The sequence below is a fragment of the Colletotrichum navitas genome (genome assembly GCF_030913465.1).
Source record: "Colletotrichum navitas strain CBS 125086 chromosome Unknown LY79scaffold_2, whole genome shotgun sequence".
In the NCBI taxonomy this organism is placed as follows: Eukaryota; Fungi; Ascomycota; class Sordariomycetes; order Glomerellales; family Glomerellaceae; genus Colletotrichum; species Colletotrichum navitas.
The window spans coordinates 1,104,822-1,130,248 of record NW_026850548.1 but is presented as its reverse complement, the minus strand read 5'-3'; the positions used below and the strand labels follow the sequence as shown (position 1 = coordinate 1,130,248).

The 25,427-nt window shown below is 55.0% G+C and overlaps 9 protein-coding genes across 9 annotated transcripts; 4 read left to right on the top strand and 5 right to left on the bottom strand.

The window, feature by feature from the left end:
• Nucleotides 1-590: 590 nt before the first annotated feature.
• On the top strand, nt 591-6,786 carry LY79DRAFT_146806 (COPII coat assembly protein SEC16). The gene is made up of 2 exons (XM_060551017.1): nt 591-5,987; nt 6,039-6,786. The coding sequence occupies exons 1-2, from the start codon at nt 722-724 to the stop codon at nt 6,599-6,601; spliced, it is 5,829 nt and encodes a 1,942-aa protein (XP_060420255.1). The 5' UTR covers nt 591-721; the 3' UTR covers nt 6,602-6,786.
• Nucleotides 6,787-7,885: 1,099 nt separating this feature from the next.
• On the top strand, nt 7,886-13,265 carry LY79DRAFT_504768 (uncharacterized protein; the record flags this gene model as incomplete). The annotated part of the gene is made up of 2 exons (XM_060553541.1): nt 7,886-13,017; nt 13,067-13,265. The coding sequence occupies 2 exons, from the start codon at nt 7,886-7,888 to the stop codon at nt 13,263-13,265; spliced, it is 5,331 nt and encodes a 1,776-aa protein (XP_060420254.1).
• Nucleotides 13,266-14,300: 1,035 nt separating this feature from the next.
• Nucleotides 14,301-15,645, bottom strand: LY79DRAFT_575314 (phosphoserine aminotransferase; the record flags this gene model as incomplete). The annotated part of the gene is made up of 2 exons (XM_060559698.1): nt 14,301-14,670; nt 14,738-15,645. The coding sequence occupies 2 exons, from the start codon at nt 15,643-15,645 to the stop codon at nt 14,301-14,303; spliced, it is 1,278 nt and encodes a 425-aa protein (XP_060420253.1).
• A 1,004-nt stretch (nt 15,646-16,649) lies between these two features.
• LY79DRAFT_665295 (short chain dehydrogenase/reductase) lies at nt 16,650-17,933 on the top strand (the record flags this gene model as incomplete). Its single annotated transcript, XM_060563036.1, has 3 exons — nt 16,650-16,716; nt 16,793-17,116; nt 17,185-17,933. The coding sequence occupies 3 exons, from the start codon at nt 16,650-16,652 to the stop codon at nt 17,931-17,933; spliced, it is 1,140 nt and encodes a 379-aa protein (XP_060420252.1).
• A 227-nt stretch (nt 17,934-18,160) lies between these two features.
• On the bottom strand, nt 18,161-19,033 carry LY79DRAFT_665294 (uncharacterized protein; the record flags this gene model as incomplete). The annotated part of the gene is made up of 2 exons (XM_060563035.1): nt 18,161-18,630; nt 18,688-19,033. The coding sequence occupies 2 exons, from the start codon at nt 19,031-19,033 to the stop codon at nt 18,161-18,163; spliced, it is 816 nt and encodes a 271-aa protein (XP_060420251.1).
• Nucleotides 19,034-19,858: 825 nt separating this feature from the next.
• LY79DRAFT_535711 (Elongator complex protein 5) lies at nt 19,859-21,001 on the bottom strand. Its single transcript, XM_060556539.1, has one exon. The coding sequence runs from the start codon at nt 20,715-20,717 to the stop codon at nt 20,055-20,057; it is 663 nt and encodes a 220-aa protein (XP_060420250.1). The 5' UTR covers nt 20,718-21,001; the 3' UTR covers nt 19,859-20,054.
• Nucleotides 21,002-21,006: 5 nt separating this feature from the next.
• LY79DRAFT_146714 (uncharacterized protein) lies at nt 21,007-21,369 on the bottom strand. Its single transcript, XM_060551016.1, has one exon. It carries the CDS (start codon nt 21,276-21,278, stop codon nt 21,090-21,092), a length of 189 nt encoding a protein of 62 aa, XP_060420249.1. The 5' UTR covers nt 21,279-21,369; the 3' UTR covers nt 21,007-21,089.
• An 834-nt stretch (nt 21,370-22,203) lies between these two features.
• On the bottom strand, nt 22,204-23,261 carry LY79DRAFT_586285 (ASXH domain-containing protein; the record flags this gene model as incomplete). Its single annotated transcript, XM_060560614.1, has 2 exons — nt 22,204-22,824; nt 22,914-23,261. 2 exons carry the CDS (start codon nt 23,259-23,261, stop codon nt 22,204-22,206), a joined length of 969 nt encoding a protein of 322 aa, XP_060420248.1.
• Nucleotides 23,262-24,053: 792 nt separating this feature from the next.
• Nucleotides 24,054-25,286, top strand: LY79DRAFT_146648 (transporter sec22). Its single transcript, XM_060551014.1, has 3 exons — nt 24,054-24,246; nt 24,308-24,452; nt 24,524-25,286. Exons 1-3 carry the CDS (start codon nt 24,213-24,215, stop codon nt 24,990-24,992), a joined length of 648 nt encoding a protein of 215 aa, XP_060420247.1. The 5' UTR covers nt 24,054-24,212; the 3' UTR covers nt 24,993-25,286.
• The last annotated feature ends 141 nt before the right edge of the window (nt 25,287-25,427 follow it).

Here is a 25,427-nt window from a genome sequence, read left to right as displayed (position 1 = left end):
CTCTTTCGGACACGGAATGACGGAATTGATCTCTGACTGGATGGGCCATTCTAGCCTACCTAGGACGGTACAGAGGTACAGATACAAGGCGGTCCCTCATGAGGTCGCACAGGTACACAATAGTGGCCATATACCTAGGACGGTACTGACGGATGGACTCGTGAGTTTGATGGGGAGAGGATCCATGTCACCTACCTCAATGAGTCGCAAACCGCAAGGAACAGAATGTACCTAGCCGCTTTGGTTGCTAGGAGAGATACATGCCACTTGTATGGAGTATCGTACCTGCCAGCTTGCATTTGCCGTTGGACTCCTTGGTCCTCGGTCTTTGGGCCACCTATCTATCTCATGCTTCGAATGCTTCTGGCTCATTAGACCTTCCTCCCCCCGACCAACGAAAAAAAAAAAACACCTTCGCATCTGACCTTCACATTCGATCCACCAACTCCAGTTCAGCATGGAATTTATCGTTGTGTATTCTATCTAGACCTTTGCTTCCCATGTATATGTACGTCTATCCCCGTGTCGGTGCTTTCCATTGCATTCTCTACACCCGCTCGACAATACCCAGGGTCATGCCGTCGTCGCGTCCATTCGACGCTAAACCCCTGGACTCGCGCATCTATAGTCTTGTGCTGACAATCTTGACGCAGCTGTTTCCCGAGTCTTTGATCTCATCACATCGCAAAGCCGCATGAGCCAACCTAATTAAACGACCGTCATGTCTTCTGAGACCGCGAACTCCTCGTGGCATCCGGCTTTTATGCCTAACGATGCCAGTGGCGATGCACCTTCGCGCGCAAAACCCGTCGCCTCCCCACCCCCAGCTTCCGACCAAAGCCAAATCACCGAAGATGCCGAGCATGTATCCCAACCGCAACACGGGATCCAGCTCGAGGAAAAACCCGAAACCCCGACGAGTCCCTGCGTCGCCGAGGGTGACGAGGAAGATGTCACAGACGATTGGCCTGTCTTCGACCGACAGGCAGCAGACGTCCCGACCGAGTCTAACGCGGTCAACGACAATTCTCCCGTTCCAAACACCACTGCTGAATCCAAGCCAGCACCTCCACCTCCTTCTTCCGCAGCGGCAGAGGAGGCTGCTCAGGAGTCACGTACTGTTGCCGAGGAACCTAAGCCAACTGCACCTGCAATGGGCCATGTCAGCAACAACTCATTCACTCGAACCGTTTCTCAAGAGTTCAACTGGGATGATGACCACGACCACGAGTGGACTCTTCCTCGAACCGATACCGACCCTTTCGACTTTATGCCACCGAGCGATAGAACGAACTCGTTCCCGCCAGTGCCACCGGTTTCCGGGGCTTCCACTGCTGCCCCCGGCACAGAGCAGCCGCTTCCGTCTAATCAAGCTGAGGACGTAATCAATGAGATTGAGAACACGTCCGAGCACTTTGATACCGGCGCTCGTCAGGAGACGAATTGTGCAGTGACCGAGTCTCATACTGAATTTGGCGACGAAGGAAATCACGACGATCAACATTACGTTGGCCGTGATGCGACTTTCACCGAAGAGGAGGATTTCGGTTCACGGTACGAAGAAGGGGTTCCATTGATTCCCCATCCGGAGTCCAATGAGGAAGCGTCACAAACCTCGCAGAAAGTGCCGGGTTTTGGAGAAGAGGAAACTGGCGAGGAGGACTTCTTCAGTCAGATCCAAAACTCCAACGTCGACGATGACTTCCCAGACTTTGCTAAAAGCCAGACTCTGGAGCGTAAATCTACCATGCAAGCCATGGGCGATATGAAAACTACATCGTCCAGAGCTGACACTCTGGGAGAAATGCTTGAAGAAGACGACGAGAACGATGCAGCAGCTACAACCCAGCCGACAGACACCACAGATGACCCGAAGTCGACTCCTGAGTCTACCCAGCCTGAAGCTGCCGAAGCAATGCCAACGGATGATCTTGCTGCCAAGTGGGAAGAAGCCTTTGCGGACGATGATGGCGAGGACTTCTTGCTCGACGACACCCTCGACGAGAACGGCGAATCCAAGCCAGTTGACCCTTCGGCATTTTTTGGGAGCGACGACGAGGGTTTCCTCGAGGACGAAGAAGAGTCTCAGCTTCCGCCTTCCTCCGTGGCACCCTCTCAGGCACAGCACCCCGGCCAACAAGGGCGATACATACCTGCTGCCGCACCTCAACAAGCTACCCCATCCCCTTACGCTCCGAGTACGCAGGCAGTGCCGTCTCCTTACCAACCTCAGACAGGAACTGCGCCTTTTGCGCCGGTGGCTCCATTCACAGCTCAGCAGGTGCCCCCCGAGCCTCCAAAAACACAAAGCTTCGCAGCACAGTCCAAAGGCGGTTACACGTCCCCATACGATCTTCCTATGGAGGTGGTTAAGCCGAAGAAGAGGGCTAGCACACAGCAGCTGCCACGGAGCCCATCGGCTGGGCCGTCGTTAGCTCCCCCTAGAAGCGCCAGCATGCAGTCTCACACGCCTCCCCCACCAAGAGCTGCTACATCTGCTACCTCGCCCTCGACATCGGGCCACTCTGTGCAGCCTCCATCGACGGGGAACAAGGGCCCACCGCCACTGCAAAACAAAGGCAGCTTCTTTGAGGAGCTTCCGTTGGCTTCGAAGCCTCGGTCTGCATCGCGACAGAGCTACCGCGTCTCTTCGCCTTCTTTGGCTGGTCCTTCTGAACCTCTCCAGCCCCCTGCTCAGCCTCAGCTTGCCCCATCGCCGTTGTCGCCGCCTATGCTCTCACCTCCGGGTATGTCCCGCTCAGCATCTGGGGGCATTGCAAATCTAGTACCTGGTGAGCGTGTCAACCCCTATGCACCTCAAACGGCGCAGCAGCAGGCCCATGGCATTCCCAGCAACGCCAGGTACTCGCCTGCCCCTCCACCCGCCCCGACAGCCAATGGAACCAGTCGACCGTCATCTTCAAGCAGATACTCGCCCGCACCTACGGCTGCGAGACCCTCTGTGCCTGCTTTCGCGTCTCCCACTGTTTTGCCACACTTACCTAGGACTTCCAGTCCCCTCGCTCACTTCGAGGTTTCTCGCGAAGCCCCGACAACCAATGGAGACCATCCTCCGCCCGATCGAAGGTCGAGCTACAGCCTCGAGCCCCGCAGAGTGCCATCACTCCCTACAACGCGCGAGGTTGAGGAAGAGGATGAGTCGAAGATCTCGCAACCAGGTCAACCTGCCAACGGCGTACCTGCAGAGTCTCGCTATAGCCCGGCGCCCGCGATGGCCGCAAGGCAGACCCCCCCGCCATTCTCCCACGGTCCTCCTATGAACTCCACTTTGTCGCCTTCAAAGAGATCTTCAGGTTATCTACCACAAGCCGCCCTCCACGATTCCCCGCCCGACAACAGAAATGCACCACCACCACGGTCACAAACGCAGTCACCAGGGTCATTTCATGGAGCGCACCCATCATCCCATCCTGTACCTCGGCCGCCTTCGGTCCAGAGCCCCCCATCACCCCGAGCAGGCAGATCGTCACATCCGGTACAAGCTCATGCATCTCGCCCTCGTGGACCCTCTCAAACCTTCAACATGGTTGCGCCGACCGACGGCCGTGAAAACGATCCCCTGCAGAGATGGAAGGGCGCACCGATTATCTCGTGGGGCGTTGGCGGCACCATCGTCACCTCGTTTCCCAAGAACGTACCGCGTTACGGCATAGGCTCAACAGCTCCGATGATTATCCGTAGCCCAGGGGAGGTTCATGTTAAGCATGTTAAGGACATCCAACCGCCTGAAGAACGACTGGCGAAGTTTCCAGGCCCCCTGCGTGGAAAATCGAAGAAGAAAGAAACAGTCGCCTGGTTAACCGCAGGCATAGAGGCTCTCGAGAGGGAACTGCCCGAGGTTCCCTTCCAAACCCAGTTGTCCCATGAGCACAAACGTAACATTGAGAGAGTTCTGCTTTGGAAAATACTCCGAGTCTTTGTCGAACATGATGGCGTGTTGGAAGGCACTGCAGCGGTTGACAAGGCTGTTAGAGATGTATTGGCTCCTGGCCTCACTGCCGATGAACCCGACGGTGCGACGGGCTACGGTGCTGGCATCAGCGGCGTCGATGCGATCCGTGAGCCTTCTTCGGGCCAGATGATGGCCGATACCGTGGATTCGTCCGTTATGGACCAGATTCGAAAACATCTGCTGATTGGCGACCGAGAGAAGGCAGTTTGGGTCGCTGTCGACAAGCGACTCTGGGGACATGCCATGTTGATCTCCAATACTGTGTCCCCGGATCTCTACAAGCAGGTTGCACAAGAATTCGTCAGGAAAGAGGTGAACTACCCCGGGCATAACAACGAGTCTATCGCTGCGCTGTACAAGGTTCTCTCTGGGAACCATGATGATTGCGTCGATGAATTAGTTCCCGCCCATGCCCGCGCTGGTTTTCAACTTGTCAACACGGTTTCGTCTACCGGGCCGACCAAGAATGCCACCGAAGGACTTGACAAATGGTGCGAGACCCTGGGACTAGTGCTGAGCAACAGAAGTCCCGAGGATATCCGTGCCCTGAATGCCCTGGGTAGCCTGTTGTCCTCGTATGGACGAGCCGAGGCCGCGCATATCTGCTTCCTCTTTGCCAGGAAAGCCTCCGTTTTTGGAGGTCTGGACGACGCTGCCTCAAACTTCGTCCTTGTCGGAGCGGATCACAAGACACAGGGTGATCAGTTCGCAAAGGAGACCGAAGCTTTGTTGTTGAGCGAGGTCTATGAGTACGGCCTGTCACTCGCAGGTGGCCCAGCCTTGTCTGCCGGCGTGCCACACTTGGCTGCATACAAACTCCAACACGCCATGACGCTTGCCGAGTATGGCCTCCGAGACAAGGCATTACAATACTGCGAGGCCCTTGCCACCTCCATCAACGCTCAAACCAAGAGATCGCCCTATCATCATCCGATCCTGGAGACAGCTGTAGAGAACCTTAGAACGAGACTCAGGCAGGCTCCCAAGGAAGAGTCATCTTCTTGGATCACCAAGCCCAGCATGAACAAGGTCTCGGATACAGTTTGGAGCCGCTTCAACAAATTTGTTGCTGGAGATGAAAACGACGGTTCTGCCGCTGGCGCATCAGCAGAGGGTGGTACAGAATCTGGTCCGTTTGCTCGTTTGGCAGGAGGCACGCCCACCATCAGTCGATCGCCGTCATTGACAAACTTTGAACCAATCTATGGAGCTGGTGCTCCGAGTTTCCCTGTTGGCTCTCCGCCTGCCACGGCCCCGATCCCCGCTACAAGGGCTGCCTCCCGATATGCGCCGGCCACATCTCAAACACCTGCGCTCTCCAGCTCTTATGAGCCTGGTTCCGGGTACACACAAGGCCCAGCTTCAGTGGGACGCTCATCGAACGAATACTCTCGCAGCCCATACGAACCTCGAAGCTCGATGGATTCACAGCCTGGCTACACAAACGGTGGGTATGCTCCTCAGACTTCTGCTGCGCCAATGCAGGGTTATCCGTCGCCCACTTACGGCGGCACTCAAGAGATGGCCGCTCCTGTGCATATGCAACCAAGCGCAGCTACTATCTCTCCCATGCTGTCGCCGAAAAAGTCGTCATACCAGGGGTATGAGCCGTATGGCGCAGGCCAAGTGACGGCGGAGAGCCAGGCCGAAGAGTCGGCGGAAAACACCCAGCAGTCGAACCTGGCTAGCTCGGGTTACCAGCCGCCTTCTTACGGATATGAGCCACCGTCTATAGCGCCCAACGATGAGAGCGCAACACAGACTCAGGAGTCTGGTGGAGCTGGCGGCTATGAGTCCTCCACTTACCAGCCGTACAGCTACGAACCTCCCTCGTATAATGCCGAGCCTGATAATGATGATGAAACCACCGAGCGCAAGCCGAAGCCCAAGAGTTTCATGGATGACGACGACGATGATATTCCTGCCCTGAAGACGCTCAAGTCTCAAGAAAAGAGCAAAGCCGACAAGGACAAGGAAAATGAAGAAATGTTCAAGAAAGCGGCGGAAGAAGACGGTAAGCCACAAAGTCGTGCCACGAATCCGACCCTGCTAACAGTGGACTCAGCCAAACGAGCAGCAGCTCAGCAGCAGCAAAAGAAGGGATGGGGTTTCACCAGTTGGTTTGGCGGCAAGAAGGAGGCCAGTCCCGAGCCTCAGGGCAACAAGCCTGTCAAGGCCAACCTTGGCGAATCCAGTAGCTTTGTGTACGATCCCGACCTCAAGCGTTGGGTGAATAAAAAGGCCGGCGCAGAAATGACTCCGGCCAAGACTGCGACACCGCCGCCGCCAAAGGGTGCCCCCAGGTCCAACACAGGCACGCCCCCGCCACCTCGCACCATGACACCGCCGATGGGCCGGTCAAGCGCCCCCCCTGGAGGGCCTGGACTCGCCAGCACCCCGCCCCAAGACAGTCTTGGTATTCCTCCAGGACCGCGACCGTCCGGCCTGATGCGATCCGTGTCAAACACGAGCACTGGTGGGCCTCTCGCCGGACCACCAAGCCGACCACCGACGAGTATGAGCAATGCCAGCAGCATTGACGACTTGATCAGCGCGGCAGGTCCACGCAAGCCGGGAGCCAAGAAGGCAAAGAAGGGCGGCCGATATGTGGATGTGATGGCCAAATAAGGTGGTAGACCAGGATTGCGATTTCTAGACGCACAAGCGAGCGTAACTGGCCGATTGAGCCAGCAACGGAATGTTGTAACATAGACTTTGGGGTAAATGCATTATAATGGTCCATCGGATGGATCACTGCCCCTCCAAGGAAGGTGGGTGTCTCCGATGTGGAATGAACAGCCATGGTGTACTATAACATTTTGTTGGTCAAGTGAGAATAAATCGCATCAGTTTTTATATGAATCATGTCATTGTCAAGATGAGCGCGCCCTTCCTGGGAAAGATAACATCCCAAATCGTCAGTTCGAATCTCCAGAGGATTGCTTTTGACTTTGCACAAAAACGCATGATATAGAACCTGAATGGATCTACAGCTGACTATCCAGATAATGATGTCACTTTCTCTTGAAACGCCTCTGAGCTTACATATCGCGTTTCCCCCCCTTTCTTCTGTTGCATTCTAGAAGGTATGCATGCTTCTAGGCAAACCAACGATGCTGTCCCTCCTAAGTAACAACAGCTTAGTTGCGAATCGGAGTTTCGCGGGTTTAAGGCTACGTAACAGATCCAGGGTCCAGCGTTCGCAGGGGTCTAGACACCTATGTAGGATATTCGTGTGGCGATAAGGTAAGCTAGCGTCTTATCAGTGGGGCATCCGATTGGGTCGGTCTGGGACAGCAATGTGATCCTTGGGGGAATGTGCACGCAATGCGGCAGCCTTGACACCGCCAGCCGCCCAAACCCTCGTTTTAGTGTAGAAGGACTAGGAAGCTAACACGGTCCTCGGCCCGGGGTGACCGCTGCACTGAAAGAGAGGCGTGGTATTCTGAAGCGGGCTCGACGACGGCGGCCGTCCTTGGTGCCGACGGCCCAACCATTTCTGTCTCTTCTTTCCATAGTAAATAACTGATCGGCCTCCTTCACCTCAACATCATCTTTGTCTTACCCCTGTTTTCCTCGAGATCCTTTCTTTTGTTATCTTGAGCCTGTCTGTTGCATGAGCGAAACGATTTGTCACGCCTCAGCCTTCTTCACCTTCCTCTCCATCAACCACTGACTGACCTCACTTGGAGGTGCGTCGCCACCAGGACCTACCTACCTCACATCTCACACCTCCCACCACACCTTTCCACCTGACATTGGTAGTTCCGCCACCTACACGACTGTCTACCTAGGCTTATGAAGACTATTTAAGCCTCCTTCGGTACAGCCCCCTTTTGCAGGAACTCGTCACAATCCACCTACCCGACGATGAACGCTTGCGCACAGTAGTTCAACCGACCACCACCCACGATGGACTACTCGCGGCTCAAAGCTGCTGCTATGCAGGGCGGTGAAGACGAAGAAGCCGTTACCGTCGATACCCGTGCCTTGATCGACAAGGTTCTTGCCAGATACTCGGGCGAATGGACAACGTTACGAGAGCTGATCCAAAACGCCGCCGATGCCCAAGCAACAACCGTAAAGGTCAAGTGGGAGACGTTGCCCTCGACTTCAGTCGCACTCCCCGCCACCACGAACCGCTCCGAACTCCTTAAGCATGCCATTGCGAACCACACACTGCGCCGCCTGGTCGTGGCAAACGATGGCCAACCGTTCACCAAAACCGATTGGGGGAGACTGAAGAGAATAGCCGAGGGAAACCCCGATGAAACAAAGATTGGCGCATTCGGTGTTGGGTTCTACAGTGTCTTCGCCGACTGCGAAGAACCTTTCGTGAGCTCCGGAAACGAGGCCATGGCATTCTACTGGAAAGGGAATGCTCTCTTCACCAAGAAGTCTACTCTGCCCGAGGACCAGAGCAGTTCCGACACTACCTTTGTACTCGACTATCGTAACTCCACCACGCCTTTGCCGAACCTTCTGTCCGTAAGTCAGTTCCTCGCCACGAGCCTTACATTTGTTGCTCTGCAGCATGTCGAGTTCTGGATAGACGACTACAAAATTTTGGATCTTTACAAGAAGACCTCGCCCAGCCTTGACGTGCCTATCCCAAGAGACGTCGAAACACGGACGAGAGAGGGGTTGATGAAGGTCAATTCCGTCGAACGCACCAGCACCCAAATCGATGCGGCTGTTATGAGTGCCGCTGGATGGAAGCCGAAGGCTGCCACGGCGTCCAAGGTAGCCGACCAGTACGGTCTTGGCTCCGAAGTCCCATCGCTCCGAAGCTTCTTTTCCAGACTGGCATCCAGCGCTTCGCAAGTTACTGCCAAAGGAAAGCAGCTGAAAGAGGAAGCGGCGGCTCAGGAAGAGATCAGCGAGGACGTCACAAAAATCTCTACCTCGACCATCTTCCTCCGAGTAACAACCGCTTGGGTCAAGACCAGCGTGTCGGCGTCGTTCGCTACGGAGCTGGAGCGTGCAACGAAGAAGCCGCCGCCAAAGACCACAAAGCTGGCCATTCTCACTTCATCCTATGATGAAACCATGGCTTCAGAAAGTTCGCGCTCCAGCTCCATCTCCAAGTCTGTGGACGTATTCGCTTCGGTGCTGCCCAGCAAGAAACCAGGCGGCCGCATCTTCATCGGATTCCCCACAACACAAACAACTGGTGCCGGTATGCACATCTCCGCGCAGTCAGTCATTCCAACCGTCGAGCGTGAGGCGATCGACCTCAATGCACGATGGGTCAGAACATGGAACATCGAGATGCTCCGCGCGGCTGGTATCATGACAAGGCTTGCATTCATTAATGAGATGGGCGACCTCGACTCCAAGATCAAGAAAATGGTTGGCGCCGGAACCAGAATCCCAGCTGAGGAACTCACCAGACTCTTGCCCGAAGCCCTTCACATCCTCAAGACGTTTTCCTTCTCTGACTCAACCCCAAGTGGCCAGGTGTCCCAGATACTTGAGGAAGCATTCTGGACGGCTTTCAAAAAGGCCTCTATTGAAGTCTTTTCTTCCCGGGGTGTTCTGTCCAGCACCAAAGTGCGACTTGGCTCTGACGAGCTCAGCAAGTTCGTCGACACCATCCCCGTTGTGCCTCGAGAGCTCATGGAGAATGCTTTCGTGAGGAAGCTGATGGACTTCGGTCTCATCCATCCAATCACTGTGGACGACGTTCGGACAGAGTTGGAAACCAAGGCCATGAACAAGGAGCAACTTATCAACTTCATCAGCTGGGCCGGAAAGAAGGCTCTCAGCGGCGAGTTGGATCCTCCTAGCAAAGCCCGCCTCCTCGACGTTGCTGTCGCAACCGTCAGTGAGGATGGCAGTGCTCAAGGCGACATCATTGCGCTTGGTTCTATTACGAACTATCTGGCGGCAAACAAGATTCCAGCGAGTCTGCCCATTCCGCCTACCACCATCCCTCTCGCATACACTACCACCTGTTCCGCTCCTGAGTTACAGGCTCTGGGCTGGGAGCCTCTTGAGATCGTGCCGTGGCTGCGGTACTTGCTCGAGTTCGGGTCCAGCAGACCCGACGAACAGAATTTGAATAAGTCTCCCAAATTCGCAGTTCAGGTGCTTACAGTGCTGTCCAAAAATTGGGACAACATCAGTCAAAGTTCCAAAGGAACGATTGTTATCCTTCTTCAAGCTCACACCGTCATGCCAACAAAGACCGGTATGAAGAAGCCAACCGACTCTTTCTTCCCCAGTGTCAAGCTCTTCGACGACCTCCCTACAATTCAGGGCTGCCAGGGCTTGAAGGAGAAGTTTCTTTCAGCCATTGGAGTGCGCAAGACTGTCGATCTTGACACCATCTTCTCTCGACTCTTGAGTCCTTCGTCCGAGGGCGGTGCCCAGAGATGGAGTCACATGGAACTCATCAAGTACCTCGCCTCTGTCAAGGACGATATCCCGGCGGCCGACATGAAAAAGCTCAAGGAAACTCGTTTCTGCCCTGCAGAAGCTGGATCGAAAGCCGCAGAGCCCACCAAAGGCACTACTGAGCTGTACAAAGTGTCGGAGTTGTTTGAGCCCCAGGACACATTGAGAGCTCTTCGACTGCCGGTTTTGCAGTGGCTTGGTCCACCCGGAAGTTACAGGCCAAATAGCCATGAGGGTCGTTTCTTATCCACCTTGGGCCTTCGGCCATACCCTTCTGTCGTAGAGATGGTCAACATGATGTCTTCCAAGGATGCGGAACTGAGGGTATCCGCAATGACCTATTTCATTACAAACCATCACATCAATGGCTACGGAGCATTCAACCTCGCCGATAGTCGCAAGGCCTTCTTGCCTCTTCAAAGTGACACCCGGCTGGTGGCGCCCTCGGCTTGTTTCACGAACGATGGTGCCGCCGTACTGGGCTTCGATATCCTTAAGAAGGAGCTTCATGTCCATGCTAACAAGTTTGGTGTCGCGAGAGACCCGCCTATCGCTGAATGCGTCTCTCGTTTGCTGGCCAAGCCGCCTCAGGACCGACAGGCTGCGATCACTCTTTTTGAGTACTTTGCCATGCGTACCGGTGATTTGGGCGAAGGTAGTCTGGCCAAGCTGCGAGATGCACCTATAGTTCCCGTCACAAGGAAATCCAGTGATGGCAACTCAAGGTCCGAGAAGTCCAGTACCTACACCACCCATATCAGTCCCCAACGATGCTATTTGGGCACTTCTACGACATACGGCGACATCTTTGACTTCGTCGACTATGGAGCGAATGCCAACACTTTCTTGTTCAAGTGTGGCGCCAAGAGCGAGCCCACGAAGCCAGAGATCGCACACCTGGCTTGCAACGAGCCTGCTCGACTTCTCAGCATTCTTCAAAGCCCGGATAAGTACCTCGCTCTTTTGAAGTCATTGGCCGAGAACATGTCGACTCTGAAAAGGGATAAAGATCTCCTTAGGAAAATGAGGTCTTCTCCTTTTCTGCTTGCGGCCAAAGAAATCGCCTCGCCACCATCCAAGGACAAGCTTATTGACATCGGCGACGACGACGCGCCTATCAAGCAGTACCAGCTTGCCGCGGCCAACCGCATCGTCATCCTGGACGACATCATCAGTTACCGTTTGTTCAAGGATTATTTGATTACCGCGCCCGAGGAGGAAGTGCTCGAGGAGTTTTACCACCAACTTGGTGCTTCTACGTTGAGCTCGCTCGTGCAAGAGGAAGTGCGGATCGGCCCCCACGCAGACAAGCAAGACCGGGCAGCCGCATTACGGAAGCATGTCCTCGAGCGCTCCAAGATCTTCCTCCACGAGTATTCGAACTACCGACGGGACTACATCAAACACGATGCCAAATGGCTGGAGAAGAGCTTACAAGTTGAGCTTGTTCGCTCCGTTGCACTTCGCCGCTCGCTCAAGGGCCACAGTCACTCACACACGGAGAAGAGGTCTGCTGCCAGTGCTCAGTCTGGCTCAACTTGGATCCTATACGTTGCCGCAGAAGGACAGCCTGATATGTATCAAGTCGGCCAGGCCATATGTCAACTCCTCCTGTCCCGGCCGAACCAGCAAGCGTACCTCTTCTTCGAACCCTTTCTTACCCTTGACCTTTACGGCTTGCGAGCCCGAGGTTACAACGTCGATCGTATTCTACGAGCCAAGGCGGCTGAGGCAAGAGTTGCTGAGGAGGAGCGTCGGAAGGCTCTGGAGGCCGAGCAAAAGCGAATCCAAGAGAAAGAGCAAGAATGGGGCCAGCAAGCCAAGGCTGCCGAAGCTGCTCGGCAGGCCACCAAAACCCCTGAGCCAGTCATGCCAGGCTCTTTCATGAACGATAGCCCGGAGGATTCGCACAGGCTGCCTCCTCCACAGCAGTCACGGAAGAGCAAGGGTCTCTTCTCAAATCTTACGCGTCGCTTCGGGTTTGAAACCAATGAGAACGATGAGGCGGAAGACCAGCTTCAGAAATTTATTGACAGGCCTCCCGAGAACCAGTCACAAGGCGCTGCGAACCATCCTAGCAGCAGTACAGAGAAGCACAAGGACGATGGCCGCGTGACCAACCCGGCGACCGTTGGACAGAATTTGCTGAACGCCATCAACTCTACTAGAGCCCATGACTCCAACAGTGTGTTCTCGCCGCCGAGCGTAAACGAAGTCAAGGAGCAGGCCACGTACTGTGACAGCACCCCGTCGCAAAATATCGTTTTCGCGGCTGAAGCGTCAAACGGAATGAAGGTCTTCGTCTCCAAGAATTTGTCACTGGAGTCGGGTCAATTTCTCTCTAAGCACCACGGGCCCATCAACGCGTTCGCCTCTCTTCTCGCCGAGGTTGCTGGCATTTACTCGCTGTCCCCGCGGGTTCTTAATATTTTCTACGACGAGTCAGGTTCCACCATTGCTTTCAACAGCAGCGGCAGCATCTTCTGCAACCTCCGGTTCTTCTTGCAGTTGCACGCCAACAAGATGACTACAGCCCAGTCAAGCGAGGCAAAGGCCGAGGCGGCCGTGTGGTGGTGGGTTGTGCTGGCTCACGAACTGGCGCACAATTTGGTCCAACCTCACAACTCAGATCACAGCTACTACACGTAAGAAATTGTCTTTCTGACCATGTGGTTGTATGCTAACATTTTAAAGCGAATCATTCATTCAGCAGTACTTTGCCAAGATGGTAGTCAAAACAACACAGTGGACTCAGCAGGCCGCTTCTGCCCCCCCTGCTCTTCCACCCGCGCCCTCGCAATCCCAGACTCGAACCCAGGCGCAGCCGCCCCCTTCCTACCAAGAGAGCAATAGACAGGCGCCAGGCAACTCTAGATATACTTTGTTTGATTAGAAGTTGCTTGAAAGGCAGCAGGCTCTGTCTACAGCCCAGCATCACCTTTGCATTCGTTTTTCTAAGACATAGACACATCCCCTCTCGCGCCTCTCGGCGTTGTCCTGTTCATGTTTATAGCATTGTCGGAGTTTGCTAGCACAATGGGGAATGATATCGGATTTCTAACCCCTTGAAAAAAGGACGTACTCGTTTACTAACAGGAATGCCGCGGTCAGTCAGCGACATTTGTGATGCACCGATCAACCGTTTCACGCTATGGTGCGCCTCTAGGTATTTAATGACCTCATTCTTTATATTCTAGCCTTAAGATCAGTTGATGAGTCTTGATCGTCAAGCTGCTTCTGCCCTCTGTACATATTGTGACTATCAAATCCGCCTACGTCAACCCGAGACTCAAGTCGATACACTCCAATTCGATTGTTTTTTTCTTTTCTTTTTCCTTTTCTCCCCCCCCCCCCCCTTTTCGTCGATGACATGTTAAGAAAGAAGGGCCATGCCTGTAAATGGAAAAGGGAACAAGCTTGCGCTTGACTGAAAATACGATGGGTCAGAAAAGGTAGACAATCAACTCTACCTTGGTGCGCTTTACGTGAATAGATGTTCTTGAAGGCTATCTTCTTGTGACATCCAATCCGGAATTGGCAGTTGTAATTACTACATTTGCGTCGGAGGGCAGTGTGTAATACAGATGAGCCAAGCCACAGATACGTGTCTTAAGTGCAGCAGCAAATACGTTGGCAATGCAGAGTAGTTCAAGCCGAGAGCCAATACGAAAGTCGGGTAAACGGGACGTTTGCATGGTTTTTGCCGTATTCCGGGCCTGCCGTTTTCAAAAGCTATAGGCCCTCGCAGTACAATGTTGAATTAGATAATGGCTCCCTAGGTAGATATATGCCCGATATACTTTTTTCTTTCCCAATGATGCCACCAATTTTGGTTTGTTATTGCTTTTCACATGGTATCACGAAAAGCCCGCACTGCTAGACAAAGGAGGAAGCACTACTCTCACTCTCGCCACTCGCAAACCCTCGCTCATGCCTTGGCGAAGGCGTCGATGAACTTGGCCAGCTTTTCGGCTCCCTCGAGGGGGATAGAGTTGTAGTTGCTGGCGCGGATGCCGCCGACGCTGCGGTGGCCCTTGAGGCCCGTGAGGCCCTGCGCGGTGGACTCCTTGAGGAAGGCCTTCTCGGCGGCGTCAACGTCGCCACCTCGGGTGACGCGGAAGCAGATGTTCATGCGCGAGCGTACGGACTTGTCCGGGACAATGCGGTAGACGTCTGGGTGGGCCTCGAGGGCGGCGTAGATGAGGGCCGCCTTCTTGTCTGCTACGGCCTGCTGGCCGTCGACCTTGTTGTCGAAGGTGCGGAGGAGCTTCTTGAGGACCTGGCCAGCGATATAGACGCTGGCATGTGGTTAGTTGCCAGAACACCAGAAGAAGGAAGTGGGGGAGGGAGGATGAGGCAACTCACTCAAAGATGCTCAGGGTGTTATACAAGCTGTTGTTCTTGGCAATGGTCTCGTACGACAGAACAACTGGGGCAATGGGCAGGCCCAGCTTGCGCATGAGGGCGGGCGAGGGCTGGGGTGCGAGCAGGCTCTTCTTGATGATGACAACGGTGATGCCCGTGCAACCAAGGTTCTTCTGCGCGCCAAAGAAGATGGCGCTGAAGTTCTTGACGGGAATCCGCCTCGAGAGGATGTTGGACGACATGTCGGCGACGACGATGGGCCCCTCCTCGCTGTTGTCCTTGGGCGCCAGCGCCACGGGGAAGCCGGGGAACTCGACGCCGTCGACCGTCTCGTTATCGCAGTAGTACACCATTGCGGCGTCCCGGCTCAGCTTCCAGTCCTTCTCCTCGGGGATCTTGCCGAACTTGCCGTCGTTGACCTTGCGCGCGTCGGCGGCGACGTTGACGTGCTCCGGGCCAAGAAGCCTCGCGGCCTCGGCGCTGGCCTTCTGGGACCAGCCGCCGGTGACGATGTAGTCGAGATTGAGCTGCTCGTCGACGACCTTGCGCAGCTCGGCGACGACCCTGTCGTCGGTCTCGTCGGCGACGCCGAGGCGCTTCAGGACGGCGTCGCGCTGGCGGGCGACCCAGGAGCCGACGAGGTTGTAGACGGTAGCAGAGAACTCACCGCTGCCGCCGGCCTGCATGAAGAGGATCTCGTAGTCGGCGGGGATGTCGAGGTAGGCAGCCAGGTCAGCCTTGGCCTCCTCGATGATCTTCGTGGCGATCTCGCTGCGGTGGGAGTGTTCGGCGATGCCGAGGCCGGTGCCGTTGAAGTCGAGCAGCGCCTGGGCGGCCGTCTCGAGGACGTCGGTGGGCAGCAGCGCGGGGCCGGCACCGAAGTAGGTGATGTCGGCGCGAGTGGGCATAGTGGGCGGCTCGGGATCGAAGAGGTTGTATTCGACAATTGGGTGGGCAGGTTCGAATATGACAGGGAGGCCCGAGGACGGGTGGAATGGGACGGATCGTTGCTTCAATTGGGTTTATGTAGGGGTCGAGATGTTGCTTCCAATGAGTCACGGACGGCCGGAGCACAGGGCGGTGATGCCAGAACAAAAAGTATCCATTCCAGACAGGCAACCCCGCCAAAAATGCGGTCCGGGCGGGACACCGGTGTCGGAACAAAAAAAAAATGACGTGAGTGGATGGAGGGGTCGGTTCCCCGGATTTCCCAGCGACCGCGGGGTTCCTAATGCCGCCTGGCACCGCGGCCGTGGCCCGTGGTGGGGCCTTTGGTCGCTTAGGGCGCTGAGATCGCACGGGCGAGGAGAAGAGGGACTTCCCTGGTTGGGGGCCTTGGGGGCCTTTTTTTCCAACCCCTCCCTTTTACCCTTGGTGGGTTGAGGCGGAAACGACTCTAGAAGCCCATGTAACGTGTTTTCTACCTTGGTCTTCTCAAACCCGTCAGTCCTCCCCTTACTGTATCATCACCCCATGAACAACGGTTGAACATTCAACCCCTCCCCTCCCCATCGATCGACGCTCTTTCTGCACATTATATCCAGGTGAATGCAACCTTAATGGCACACGTGTAGACGCTACCGAGCGTGCCCCCTTGCGACTGAGGTTACACATACCGGCTTCTCGTCAACAAAGCCGTCGATAGGAAGATGTATTAATATCCCCTTTCTTCCTGCCTGTCGTTTCGCCCCGTTCCTCCCCATGCCGCCGCTAGATGCAGGATTCCCAGACAGGAGTACTGTCTACCTTGCCTACATAGCCCACCCCCACATCTATCAATCACGTTTCTGTCCATCCATAGTCTTACCCCCTTCTCCCGTTATTGATACCTGCGTGAGATATTGGATACTGATTTGTGGGTGCTCCGTTGCGTACGTGAAGGGACGAGGATCTTTCAGAAGCCCCACCGGGCATGGTGGACCGTAAAGGGGCGGAGGCAGCGGCAAAGCACTCGCATTCCATTCCGGCCCCGTCTTTCCGTGAGTAGTCCCATTCATGCAGCTTGACCGCCCCCGGATAAGTCGTCCGTACACCTTGGCTAAGCTTATGTGAAAGCAACGCACAATTCCCCAAGGACATGGTTCCTCACCACAGCCCTCTCGCCGCTCATCATCCGGCTCATCAGGCTACTGCTCGCCCACGGCGACTACGTCGTCGCCTGTCTGCCGCCCAGTGAGATCGAGGACGACGGCCGCAGCGCCGAGTTCCGCGAGCTCATCGACGAGTGCAAGAGCAACCGCAAGGACCGTGAGGGGTGGAAGGACAGGATACGCGGCATCCGCTGCGATGGCCGCGTCATGGGCCAGTGCGGTGCCGCCGTCGCCGAGGCCGTCCAGGTGTTTGGCCGAATAGACATCCTGCTGTGTTGCAGGTCCGAAGGTATCGCTGACTCCTTGAACCATTCCTCTGCGTTCTCAAGGAACACTGACCGGGTGTCTCCTCAACAGCCGTCGTGGGAAGCGTCGAGGAGCTCTCTACGACTCCTCAGACCCAGAATCTCGTCCGCGACCAGTTCGAGATAATCTTCTTCTCGCAGGTCAACTTCATCAAAGCCGCCCTGCCGCTCCTCCGCTCCCAGCACACAGGGCACATCATGATCCTCTCTAGCACGGGCGGCCACCTCGGCACGCCGGGAATGCCCATCTACACCTCGGCCATCTGGGCGCTCGAGGGGTTCTGCGACTCGCTCGCGTACGAGATCGCACCCTTCAACATCAAGGTCACAATCGTCCAGCCCAACAAGGAGATCCAGTCCCTCACCAACAAGATCATCTTCGCGCCCCAGCTGCCATGGTACGATTCGGAGGTCAACCCGGCCCCCAGCGTCCGCGACATGCTCGGCAACCTCCTCAACATGAACCCCGAGACCGCCATGCCAGACCCCAACGAGACGGACGAGGTACAGGTCAGGTACCCGAAGTTGCCGCCCAGCGCTACAGACAGGCTGGTGATGGAGACAGTGCATGCGCTGACGGCCATCGGGGGCCACGAGAACCCTCCTGCGAGGCATATCGTCGGGTTCGAGGGTGCCGCTGCGGTCAAGGAGAAGCTAAAGACGGTGACCGAGGAGTTGGAGGACTTCGTAGACGCGAGCCTGTCCGTTGACATATTTGACAGCGAGCTCAAGGCCGAGGCGAAGGAGGGAAAGAAGACGGAATCGCCACCGCCAGCACCGGCATCTATCGCGTCCGGTTGAGTTTGGCCAAAAGGGAGTTCAGAAGCAGGCGCATCAACCGCGGATTGATAATGTGAATACGACTCCGTTATTGTTCGTCTGTAGGTATCTTCAAAATAATACAACCGTGAGGCGTACCTGGTGTTGCCTGCCATCGCAAAAAGGCACCGGTACCATGATCCATCAATACAATGCCCCAGGCCTGGGAAATCCCCAGCACCGAATCGAATCGCACGCCCAGACACTCTTTACCTCGTGGGACTAAGCGGCCTGTTGAATCCGCCCTGCCGGTTCATGTATTGCCGATACTCCGTCTTCTTCTCCTTCCTTACGGCGCCGACGTTGTTCCCTGCAATTTTTTTGTTCTTGGTCGTGCCGAAGCCGCCGAAGCCCAGCATGGCCTGCATGGCGGCCATGTCGTCATCCTCGACCTCGACCTCGGGCTCGGGCTCGTCGTCGTCGGCAGCCTCGCGGCGGTCGTCCCGTCCCCCGTTCGTCATCGGCGTGTCGCCGCGCTCGCTGTCACGTCCGCTCTCGACCTGTGGGGATTCGTGGCGTCCGACCTTGAAGGACATAGTGTGCTGCTCCTTCTTCCCTCTGGGTGCTGTGCGTGTGGGTAGGGTCTCAGTGTAGCTGACCGGGTCGCGGCGGGCAAGAGGCGGGCTACCACTTCGACGGGGAGAAGCAGATCGTCTGCGGTCTTTGTCGCGTGGAGTGTCTCGTCGGACGTTAGTATCTGCTATATAACCAAGTTCAATATAAGAGTCACACTTACTCCGACCCTCGTCATCATCGGTCCGCCTAGGCGGCCTTTCACCAAGCAAGTCGTCATCTCTGCGACGCCTATCGTCTCTACCCTGCCACCCGCCACGCTCTCTGCGAGGCGGCCGACCTCCATCGCGGTCGTCGCGTAGACGGTCTCTCTCGCGATCTCTGGATCTAGGGCGGTGGTCTCTGTCGTCGCGCCGGTCGCGCGATCTGGATCTGTATCTCCTATCACGGTCGTCTCTTCTTTCGCGATCGTCCCGTCTACCATCGCGGTCTCTGGGACCACCACCGCCGCGATGATTCCGTCGGTCGGGCTCGTCCCACGCCTGTCGGCTATCGCGTCCACGACCCATGGTTGTACAGGTTTAGTGGATGTATCTGTGCTCGGGGGAAACGGAAAGCGATGTGTTGCGATGTTGAACGGTGAGGCTGAAGAAAATTTGGGGTAGCAGTTGCGCTGGGAAGGTTGATTCAATTGGCATACTTTCAAGCTTTACGCCCCTGGAATTTAGCGCTGGGCAGACGTGCATGAGCTCTATTTCTGGGCAAGCTCCACCTAGGCCGCTGGCAAGCTCCGGCGGGTTCCATGCCGCCAAGTTAACACCCTCCAATATTACGCACCAAGTCCTTGACTGACATTACTACATAGCTTCAACAACCCATTTTCGAACTACCACGAAACTGGCAACACGGGTTCTAGGAGGATACCTTCGAGCTTACCAAGTCTTCTTCACTACCCTGGACAAGCCAGAGCTAGCAATGAAAACCACGCTTTGCGTCACCTGGAGGCAGTGAAATACCAGGGACACGATGAAGTCGGCATGCAGCAAGCCGCAGAGGCACGACCTCGGTGATCAAAAATAGGAATAATCCAGATTGATACCAGTAGGCATCTTTCAGAGATTAAACTGAAAAGAACAGATACTACACTTGATCTAAGCCAAAGGCAAAGAAGAGCTAAGGAGAAAAAAAGAAGAAGATTCTAAGACTGGGTATGAGTAGGAGGATTTATATAGATTTTGGAAATGGCCTGTGCGGCTGCCTAGATCAGTAGGGGTACGTACCCGAACGTACCTGGATGGGTTGGCGATTTACTCAATACGCAGGACTGAGAAATCCTTTTTTTTTTTCATTGGCAGAAGGTACGTTCTTTCCTTCTCTTTGATTTGGCCTCAGTGGGGAGGTGAGTCAAAGATGCCCGTAAAGGAAGGAAGGTCGCAGCCGTTACGCGGCAGCTGGTGGACAGGCAAACGCTCTTCCCAGATTTGGCCTCACTTGGACCGAAGTGTCGTGCCTGATAGTCAGCACAATAGGCCTCGAACGAGACGTACACTGATGATGTTCATTTCTTTATGTCTCATGCAATGAGGCCGTCTAGATCTCGTCCTCCTCGTCATCAAAGTCATCCTCCCTGCCCATCTCGTACAGGATCCTTCCACCCTCTCCCGCCCCTATGTCCGTCTGCGCGTCAAAGTAAGGCAGCACAATGCCCTCCCTATCCCGTCGCTGCTTCTCCGTGAGGCCCAGGTTGAATGTACTCTCTGGCTCGTCGTCCTCTCCATCTCCAAAACCCGTGGCGCCAGAACCCCCAGAGGAAGCAAATACAGGGTGCTCCGAGAGGAGGAAAATCTTGGATCCCTTCGCGGATGTAGTGGTTATGCTCTGGCCCACCTGTGGCGACACGACGAAATTTTCCGCCATGGAACGTCCGCTTCGCCTCCTGATCTCCATCTCGACAACCACGCCATGATAATCCCCGGATTTGGTGTCGCCCTTGAGACCGACGAGGACTCCTTCACGGCCCTCGCCCAGCCCCCATTCCGGCTCTTGGAGACTCCTGTTCCTCGCCCTCTGGCGCTCAATCTCCTGACGCAGACTTGATAGCCGAAGAATGGAGGTGGCCAAGTGGGAAAGGACGGTCAGAGGGTGAGGCTCGTACTCACTTACTGATCGCGGGAGTACAATGGGGACATCGGTGTGGTACACTGCTACCAGAGACACCGTCGGCATAACGATGCTCGACAGAAAAGTCGGCATGATCTGAGGTGCCGCTGTGGCGAGCTCGTTGAGTGAGTCAAGCAGCACAACGGTTTCTGCCAAGGTGGTGAGTCAGAGCTACGACGAGGCCAACCAGGGAGGCCACTCACTTTGGGACGAAGCACCTTTGGCGGCGGCGGCAGGATCAATCTTGGGGTAATGTGAGAGGATCTCTGCCCTGAGAGCCTTAGGGTTCTTGCCTTGGGCTCGCACGACAACGTCTACATCTCGTGGCCGCTTAAGAGTCGCAAAGGAGAGTAATATGACCTTGGCCTTCGCAACCTGTGTGAAGTCCGTTAAAACCAAACTCCTGCCGTGATATTCCTAACAAATTCTTCGCATGATATAGTTGTCGTGTTCCAAGACGTCTTTCTAGTCAGGCGTAAAAATAGCGGCGCATACCTTGGCTCTGGAGACGAACTCCCGCAGGACAGGCGCAGCACCCTGCTCAAGACTGTCCAGCACAAGAGTCAGGGGACTGGCGCCATCCCTCAAGTTCAGTAGCTTCTGAAAGAGCAAGAGGTTGTGTGAGCGACTGTGATTTTCAGCCGAGGGCGCCATAACGGCTTATGAAGGAGCCGTCGCAACACGGGCTTCTGGTGGGGGTGAGCGAGATGGCCGAGGAAAATGCCTAAGCTTAGGGTTCAGCCCAGCAATAAGTATTCCCACCGCTCGATGACTTTGAAGGTATGGCAGAGTCGTCTATCGGCGGTCACGGCAGCTTTGTCAAAAAAGACTGTGGTATCAGGAGTGAAGGTTGCAGGGATACCAATTCTGCGGTTGACGCTTTTCGTGGGGAAGACTTATCGGTGATGTGGGGCATTGAGCGAGAACCAGCTGTTCACCGAAGGAACCACACCGAGTATCAAGTATGGATGCTTTCCACCTACCACGAAAAAGGTCCAGCCATTTTATTTCTTCTGTGAACTCAATACCGCGGCCGTTTTGTTTTGCTTTAAAAAAAAGCTCTATAATGTCGGAATCGGCAGAAATGAGTACCGTCTTGGAATACATGCTGACTGACCATTGAGATACCTACGCGTTATTTTCAACCAAGGCGCAGAGGCTGACCCCAATATGGCCATGGTTATTATATGCAGTTGTCTGACTTGACCTTCCTCTTGGAACATAGGAAAAGCTCCGATATATAATATACTGGGCGTGGTATTATCAGATTTAATGTTCTTTATTGTACTCCGTATATTTAACCCTTTCATAGCAACTCAGACTTATTTAGCTCGAGGAACTGCACCTCTCTTTACCCCCGGAGTAGCTATACCCAGCTTTCTTGAAATTTAGTGATGCCAAAGCCACTCCGTGTCATAATTCATAAGTCGTGATATTATCATTGATCGGTGACGGGGCATCTCTGCTCCCTGGTAACTATTAGTCCTACTTCACCGGCTTCGCTTCATCCTTGATCACCAGACACACCAGTCTGCTCCTCTGGGAGGGGTATCTATTCGATTCTCTGCAAATTCTTCTCTTATGGATCAGGGATAGGGGATCCAAGCTTCACACCCGATTCCTCAGGAATAGGGGATCCAAGCTGGATCTCATATGTCTGAGAGGCAGGGGACCCAAGCTTGACGTCCACAACTTCCTCGGACTCGTCTTCATCAATCATCTGGGTCTCCTTATCCGGCTGCTCCTGGGAGACTTCAAAATCTTCGGCTCCTTCAGTGTCCTTCACCTTCGCGTCCATCTGAGTCTCCCCCTCCGCCTTTCGCTGCTCCTCGACAGCCGTGACTCCATTCGTGGGTCCATTCCCATCCCGAATGAGCACAAATCTCTCAGGTAACTCGCACGACCACTCATCCTCGAACTTCTGCTTCAGGTAGCTGTCGAAGTCCCCAGCACGCCGTCTCTCGCGCGCCGCAAATGCCTGCTCGAGCCATTCCGGGTCGTGCTTGCCCATGGCGATGTTGTCAGTGTACGTGGCACAGTCATGGCGGAAGTTGTTGTCGTTGCGAAGAGAGTCGAGATCAGGGCGGGCGTTTTCGGTGTCCGGATCAAGGATGCGCGTGCCGATAGGAAAGAGGGCAATGATCTCGGCACGCTCTTCTTTGGAGAGGATGTCCCAGGCGGCTGGCTGGCAGAGGATGGTCTGCAGTGTAACATGGTCAGTTGTTCCCATCTCTCGGGAAGAAAAGTAAATCAAAAGCGTGATTGTCTTATGAGTGAAAGATCACTCACCCGCAAATCAGCGTTGGCGAGCGGCGACTTAGGGTCCGTCAGGAGCTTCTGAGTCGTCCACTTGGGCGCCTTCTTCACCACCCTGGTTGTGATCTTCCGCTTGGTGGGCCTTGAAGGGGAAGTCACGACAACTGTCTTGGGTTTGTTTATGTTACGAGCCGATCGACGCATACTGTCTAATTCTGTAGCTGTAAACGCCGGGTCGAGGTTGATGTTACCCAGAAGGGCAGGCGCTTGGTCGGGTGAGGTTTGTTGGGTTTGCTGATGGACGTTCTCGTACTCCGAGCCGCCAGAAAATGGAGGAGGAGAGAGGCCGGCGGTTGGCAAAGAAGAAGCGTAGTCGGCCATTTCTACGTCTACCGAGGCAGGTGCCATCTTGGGCCCTTGGTTCGGGGGTACGGGATGATTGGGCTTAATTGGCTATATGCACATGGGCTCAGGTCTAAACAAGTGTCAATGAGCGGCATTTGGAAGGAGCTTCCATTGCTCTTTGATGCTATTCTGGAAAATACGTTTGTGGGGGGAGAGTCTTGATTGCGCCGTCTTTGTCAAGAGGCTCTCACAAAGCAGGCAAGTCCTCAGGTGGATTTGAGATGAGATTCAAAGCGCCTGGACGAAACTTACAAACAAGACATGAAACATAATAGGAGAGCGAGAGACACTTCGACCCTCAAAACAGTCACCTCGGGTTTTTCTCCAAAATATCCAATGTTGGAAATGAAATGTCGTAGGTTGCAATATCACGACAAGGTCGGACTCTCACGACATGTCCCCAAAAGTGTGTGGTTGGAAGGGGAAGCATAACAAGGCTGAGTTGAGCGCCTGGCCTACGGGCGCCACACCCTCCGGATAGCAGGGGACACCCTCTGGCTTGGGCCCTCCAATTGGCCAGCAATGACCCCCATGGTGTCATTTCAATTCCCAGGGCCGCGGAGCACCATGAGCTCTTCAGCGCCCAAAGACCCATGATCCTGATTTAGCAGACGGGGGGAAAAGAGCCCCTGGTTCGAGAAGAGGACACTGGCACCAAGCGAACTCCTTGCATTTCTTGTCGACTACCTCGTGACAGCAACAACGAAACGATTCAACCCGACACTTTCGTCCCAGCTCATCCGACACATGCGCACGAGGACACCAAGCTTCTTGAGGACACGTCTATTCAACGTCCCAGTTAAGCTGTGATAACTTCCCTCCTTGACGACAAAGAAGCTCAGCCTCGATACTGCATTGTGCCTTCCACGAACCCTTCAGAAATCCTCTTCGCATCCGTTTTCCCACACCACCGCACACACCGACAAAATGATCCGCTCAACGCAAATAGCAAGATTAGACGGTACGTCATATAACCTCTCCCTCCTCGCATCCTGATGAACGGACTAACACCTACCTATCAGGTCTGATGCTGTGCGCCTCCGTCGACGACGAGCAACAAGAAGCCGCTCTCTCCGAGGTCAAGTCTCAAATCAAGCAGATCCTCCGCAAGCTCACGCGCAACTCGGAACCCCAAGCCAGCATTGAAAGCGGCGCCTACAACTTGAAGTACGCCCCCCACCCCCCCCCAATCATTGTACCCTCCTCTTGCCAAATCGGCACTGACTCCTTTTCGCCAGTTACCTGATAGACTCGGACATCACGTTCCTCTGCATAACGGAGCGCTCATACCCGCGCAAGCTCGCCTTCACGTATCTCGCTGACCTCGCCCGCGAGTTCACAACGACCTACCCTGTCGCCCAGCTCCACTCCCTGTCCCTGCGGCCCTACGCCTTCATGGAGTTCGACACCTTCATCTCCCGCACCAAGGCCACCTACTCGGACGCCCGCGCCTCCCAGAACCTCGACAAGCTCAACGACGAACTGCGCGACGTCACAAAGGTCATGACCAAGAACATCGAGGACTTGCTCTACCGTGGCGACTCGCTCGAGCGCATGGGCGAGCTCAGCTCCCGCCTGCGCGACGACAGCAAGAAGTACAGGCGAGCCGCGGTGAGGATCAACTGGGAGCTGCTGCTGAAGCAGTACGGCCCGCTCGGCGCGCTGGGGTTCATCGTTATCGTCTTCTTCTGGTGGCGTTTCTTCTAGTCTGTTGTTTGTGGCGGTGGCAGTATAAAAAAGGGGGGGGGAGGAGGAGAGGGTCAACGGGACCGCCCCTCATTGAGGACCTGTTTTGAAAGTTTTTTTTTTTCTCCAGCAGACAGGCGTTAATTATTGCAGTGGTCCTATATCTATTTGTCTATGTGTATCAAACAAGTCACGATGTGGGGCCTTCTAGAAGAGAGGCGCGGAAGTACGGGAGGTCTTCTGCAGAATAGTGGTTATTGGAGTCTTAATGTGGAACATGATCCAACACTACCCGACTTTGGGTATCTCTGTCGTGATGAGTCTCTTCGGACTGTGTATAGGAAAGGGGGCGATCTCAATCTTTGTATGAAATGGCCGTTCCAAGGTAGGTATCAAGAGGTAAGTAAGCAAGGGAAAGGGGGAAAGAAAAGGGGAAAAAAAAAAAACGAAACCAGG